Source organism: Hemitrygon akajei, chromosome 10 (assembly GCF_048418815.1).
Source record: "Hemitrygon akajei chromosome 10, sHemAka1.3, whole genome shotgun sequence".
Classification (NCBI taxonomy): domain Eukaryota; kingdom Metazoa; phylum Chordata; class Chondrichthyes; order Myliobatiformes; family Dasyatidae; genus Hemitrygon; species Hemitrygon akajei.
In genome coordinates this window covers 159,668,710-159,674,709 of record NC_133133.1, presented here as the reverse complement: position 1 = coordinate 159,674,709, position 6,000 = coordinate 159,668,710, and the positions used below count along the sequence as shown (strand labels likewise).

At 42.5% G+C, this 6,000-nt stretch overlaps 1 protein-coding gene across 5 annotated transcripts in view; it reads left to right on the top strand.

Moving 5' to 3' along the window:
* Window positions 1-619: 619 nt before the first annotated feature.
* Window positions 620-6,000, top strand: part of cttnbp2 (cortactin binding protein 2) — a 162,020-nt gene continuing 156,639 nt past the window's right edge. For 4 of the 5 annotated variants that reach the window (XM_073059526.1, XM_073059527.1, XM_073059525.1 and 1 more), the window contains exons 1-2: window positions 620-951; window positions 1,728-1,835. In XM_073059526.1, coding sequence (XP_072915627.1) covers window positions 736-951; window positions 1,728-1,835 — 324 coding nt within the window. In that variant the 5' untranslated portion in view covers window positions 620-735. The remainder of the gene's footprint in view (window positions 952-1,727; window positions 1,836-6,000) is intronic. The other variant, XM_073059524.1, reaches the window with a different exon arrangement.

The window sequence follows — 6,000 nt, the reverse complement described above, 5'->3', positions numbered from 1 at the left end:
TTATCTGTTTGCAAGCCATTAAGCGTGTTTAAATTGTAGGTTGATGAAGGTGTATGTTAAATTTGTATCAATTTTCTTGCAAAAGGAAGAATATTAACGAAATGTGACCACTTCTCATCACAAAGGCGAAGCACCAGCTTCGTCTTTGCAAATCTTTTCTAATTATGCTGTAGTCTCCATATTCTGTGTTGCTTTTACAAGTAGCAGAATCAGTTTATTTCGTAGATCATCACTTTCATGTAACAGAGAAAAGGACTTCAGAGGTTTTTTCAAAAAAATACCGAAATGTCAAGATTAACTAGGCAGGTCCTGGGTATCGTCTGGAACGCAGTAAATATCAAGTGCCGTGAGACGACAGCCCACCGGGAAGTACAACTTCCATGCCAGGGAAACCCTGTTCATAAAATCTCCTACATAATCAATGCAGTAATGTGAAAGACAGCCTATAGAAAAAAAAACTGCAGGATAGAATTATTGCTGTTAATATAATGCTCTGTGTTCACAGCACAATGCACCCTCACTGAATAGGACCTTCCCAATTGTGTTTTATATTCTACAGTTACGAACCTTTAAGCAATAGAGGCGTAAGCTAACCCCGCCCCCCCCGCAGTTCCTTTCAGCAGTTCGAAGGAGACTCCGAGCCCCGCAGCTCAGTTTTGTTGTGCTTTGATCCGACTGGGTTGAGGTGGAGGGAGGAAGGGGGGGTGTTGCTCCAGTCCCGTTCTCCGCCGTGGGATGGATGAGTTGCTGCTCACTGCCCCCTGTCTGGCTGCCTGCGCTCCTTCTCCTCTCTCACAAGGCAAAATGGCGACTGAGAGCGAGCAACGGCCGGACAGCGGCGACCCTCCGTCCGAGGAACGAGCCCCGAACAGCGGCCAGGTAACGCCGGCGTCCGCCTCCCCGACACGGACACATTTTGAACCCCGAGTGAGAGGAGAAACCTCCCTTCTGGTGTGTGGAGCGTCGCTACTCATTCACTGGACACAATGTATCCATTCCCTTTGGAAGTTGCTGCTACCAACCTAGCGGGTTTTAACAGATAATCTTATTTCGGTCTCCTTTCAAAATGTCTACGATTTTCTTTATTTGCTTATCAACACTCTATCGTTTTCTTCCCTCCGATTGTATTCGTGATTCTGTTTGTATTATGATTTGGGGTTATTTCAACCTTCAGTGCAGTTACCGAGATTCCCGCTGACTCCTGCACCCCCCCACCCCCCAGCCCCTTCCCTTCTCAAGGTGGAAAGTGGCATTTTTTTTTAGAATTTAGAAATTAACTTAGTACATTTTATTTTTGATCAAATCCACCGGCACTCTTAGCTTTTGCGGGCCGCGACCGTTTCCCCGAAACAAAAACCCTGGGTATTGCTTTCATGCAGCTGAAATTCGAGCCAGTACCTCTGCCATTTATCATGTGTCAGTTCAATAAGCCATACCCGATCGCATCGAGGATGATATTTTCCCAAATAATCTTTGTTTTTACATTGTGTTATAATTTATTATTAATAGCTTTTCTACCGTCTTTCTGGTTTAAGTCTGGATCAAAAAATTACGGTAGTCCGCCTTAAATAACTTTCAAATCTGTTTAGAAAATGCGTTTACTGTACACAATGATACAAGATTGTTTACGAATATTTTACTTTGAGTGTATAATTTGTGTGAATATTTGTCCATTCAAACTTGACATGCGTCTGATAGTTAGATGCGCATTTGTTTCCGTATTCCAGAAACCTGAAGTTGACATGGACAATCTCAGTAAACCAGAACTACTGACCCTTCTTAGCATCCTCGAGGGGGAACTGGAAGCGAGAGATCTGGTGATAGAAACCTTGAGGGTAAGGAGCAGTACGTGATGTCTTTTTTTTTGTTTTCAAAAAGCTTCCCCTTGTTGCAAATCCTCAGTAAAATGACATAGACATTTCACTGTACAATTAAACGTTAGAGTTTCCAGAAGGCGATGATACAGCAACCTCGGGGCTCACAGCACCAGGTTCAGGAACAGTTATTACCTCTCAACCAAAGGGGATAATCACTTGCCCCATCATTGAACTGTTTCCAGAACCTATGGACTCATTTTCAAGGCCTCTTCATCTCATGTTCTCAATATTCATTGTTTATTTATTTATTAGTTTATTATTATTTATTTGGATTTGTATAGTCTGTCTTTTGCATACTGGTGAAGGCCAACATGTTGGTGGGATCTCTCGTTGATCCTGTTATGGTTATTATTTATTGAGTATGCCTGCAAGAAAAACAAATCTCGGGGTTGTAAATGCTGACATATATGTATTTTGATAATACAGTTTACTTTAAACTCTGAGCACAAATACTCAACTGTACAAGCAATGAATTGATAAATATTTTTAGTTTCAATGACTTCCTATCATTCGCTGTGGACAGTAATGGAATAGTGTTATCATTACACCCTGTACCGAGTTTCCCTTTACTGTACAACTTGATGTTAGGATGAAGCAATTCAATGAAAGGTTTATAGCTAAGCTACTGCTCAAAGGTCAGAATCAGAATCAGGTTTATTATCACCGGCATGTGACGTGAAATTTGTTAACTTGGCAGCAGCAGTTCAATGCAATACATAATCTAGCAGAGAAAAAATAATAATAAATAATTTTTTAAAAAAATAATAAACAAGTAAATCAATTATGCATATTGAATAGATTTTAAAAAGTGCAAAAACAGAACTACTGTATATTTAAAAATAAGTGAGGTAGTTTCCAAAGATTCAATGTCCATTTAGAAATCGGATGGCAGAGGGGAAGAAGCTGTCAGTCCCTGAATCACTGAGTGTGTGCCTTCAGGCTTCTGTCCCTCCTACCTGATGGTAATAGTGAGAAAAGGGTATGCCCTGGGTGCTGGAGGTCCTTAACAATGGACGCTGCCTTTCTGAGATATCGCTCCCGAAAGGTGTCCTGGATACTTTGTAGGCTAGTGCCCAAGATGGAGCTGACTAGATTTGCAACTTCTGCAGCTTCTTTTGGTCCTGTGCAGTAGCCCCTCCATACCAGACAGTGATGCAGCCTGTCAGAATGCTCTCCATGGTACAACTATAGAAGTTTTTGAGTGTATTTGTTGACATGCCAAATCTCTTCAAACTCATAATAAAGTATAGCTGTTGTCTTGCCTTCTTTATAACTACATCAATATGTTGGGACCATTGCTGCATCAATGATGCCAGTGGATAAACTCAAAATTCAGAACTGTCTGTCGGTGTGCATGTATGATTTAGTATCAGGAGGACCATTTGATGAAAAGTTAAAATATTTTCTTAAGCTTCCCTTCAAAAATTTGTGCCTGCTTTTGGATAGTGACTGTATTTGTGATGAAGCTTTGCAGAAATTCCTCAAAACACCACCACGCCAGCCCCCCTCCACGATGTTTCTGAGCGCAGCCAGAAGTTGCAGATATGGGAATCTTGGACAACTTCCCTGTTCGGAACTTTCCACTTCACCCTGTATCGTTAGTCTTCTGTTGATTGTTTATAGCCTGATTTAAAATTTGATTTCTTCAGCTAAAGTCACATATTACTTATTGCTTTTTATTATTATTATTGTGATAGAGTATAGAATAGGCCATTCTGGCCCTTTGAGCTGAGCTGCCTGCAATCCCCTGATTTACTCCTAGCCTAATCATGGGGCAATTTACAGTGACCAATTAACTTACAAATCGGATGCTTTGGAATGTGGGAGGAACTGGAGCACACGGAGGAAACCCAGGCAGTCATGGGAAGAATGTACAAACTTCTTACAGGCCGTGTCGGGAATTGAACCTGGGTCATCTTATTTGCCATTGTTCCCATTTGCACAGGCACCGGTGTGGGCTACAGTTCTCTTTCGAGTCAGGGATGAATGGGGTGCTTTTCCATTGAATCAGTGTGAGCCTATTTATATAGCCCATTCTTCGCTTTTAGTATATTTGGATGGGTTTCTTCAGCCCCGACCATGTGCTCACTTGCAAGTGGGTTAAAATGACAGTGGTTTATAAAGCACATTTTGCAGGTTGATAACACAGAAACCCTTACCATAAAGGCAAATTTTTCACCAATGTGAGATGCTTAGGTCATTAAATGCCCTTTTTATTTACAATCAGGAAGCACCTTTTATCACAGTAAGAGCCAAAAATGAATACATAATAAAGAATAAATGGGCAGAGGGAAGAAGTGGGGGAAATGATGAGTATGACTTTTTTCCAGATGCAGAGCAAATCAACTTAATCCCATTCCCCAGAAATTTGCAGTACAGATGCTGGTTAGTTCGCTGATGACACGGCCATAGTGGGGTGTGTCAGGAATGGACAGGAGGAAGAGTATAGGAAACTGATACAGGACTTTGTGATATGGTGCAACTCAAACTACCTGCGTCTCAATATCACCAAGGCCAAGGGGATGGTGGTGGACTTTAGGAGATCTAGGCCTCATATGGAGCCAGTGATCATTAATGGAGAATGTGTGGAGCAGGTTAAGACCTACAAGTATCTGGGAGTACAGTTAGACGAGAAGCTAGACTGGACTGCCAACACAGATGCCTTGTGCAGGAAGGCATAGAGTCGACTGTACCTCCTTAGAAGGTTGGCGTCATTCAATGTCTGTAGTGAGATGCTGAAGATGTTCTATAGGTCAGTTGTGGAGAGCGCCCTCTTCTTTGTGGTGGCGTGTTGGGGAGGCAGCATTAAGAAGAGGGATGCCTCACGTCTTAATAAGCTGGTAAGGAAGGCGGGCTCTGTCGTGGGCAAAGTACTGGAGAGTTTAACATCGGTAGCTGAGCGAAGGGCGCTGAGTAGGCTACGGTCAATTATGGAAAACCCTGAACATCCTCTACATAGCACCATCCAGAGACAGAGAAGCAGTTTCAGCGACAGGTTGCTATCGATGCAATGCTCCTCAGACAGGATGAAGAGATCATTACTCCCCAATGCCATTAGGCTTTACGATTCAACCGCCAGGAGTAAGATATGTTAAAGTGCCGGGGTTAGGACTCAATGTATTAAGTAAACTACTTAAGAACTTTTTAAAAGCTATTATTAATGCTTTTTGAGAGAGTGATTTAGATGCATATCATATTTTTTACTGAGTTAAGTATTGTATGTAATCAGTTTTGCTATAACAAGTGTATGGGACATTGGAAAAAATGTTGAATTTCCCCATGGGGATGAATAAAGTATCTATCTATCTATCTAGTCGGTTTGCCGGGATCATCAGCGGAAAGCTAACTGATTTAACTGTCTATACTATAAAAATTTCCATCAATAAAAATCTTTTCTAGCAGAAACCTTGCATACATAGTAGAAGCACCGTCATTTTGTGTATAAAGTCAATTATGCAGTTCTACATTTCAGATTTTGATTCGTGTATTTCAATCCAAAAATGTTTAAGCAGTGAGTGATAGAACAGTTCAGCATAGGAACTGGCCCTTCAGCCCACAGTGTCTTCTTCTTTAGTTGTCCATCGGAATCCGATGACGATGTCCACTCCTTTAACGGTGAGATCTTTCATGACTATACAGTCCTATCCTGGACCCACAAGCTCTATTGCATGTGGGGCATGTATATGTAGTGGTGGTGGTAGTGATGGCAACCATGGCTGCATTTCTCCTGGCTCTCTTCTGCTGTCTTCGGGTTGTTCTTTCCATCTCCAGAATACGAACCCTGTCCCTACACAGCTGCCAAGTGTTACGGTCAGCAGCAACATCCGACAGGTCCTCAGGTCTGATCTTGCACTTCCTTAAAGCATTCCTCATCTGATCCTTGTCGCGCTTCTTCGGCCCTCCAGCTGAGCGTCGACCATGATGTGGCTGGCCGTATAACACTCTGCGGGGTAGCTGACATGGGTGCATCCTTATCACGTGCCCCAGCCACTGTTACAGACGCTGGGTGATCACGGCCTCAATACTTCTGCAGTTGGTCTTTACAAGTATTTCAGTGTGAGGCACCCGTTCACGCCAGGTAATTCCCAGGATGTGCTGGAGGCAGCTTATGTGGAAGCGCTCC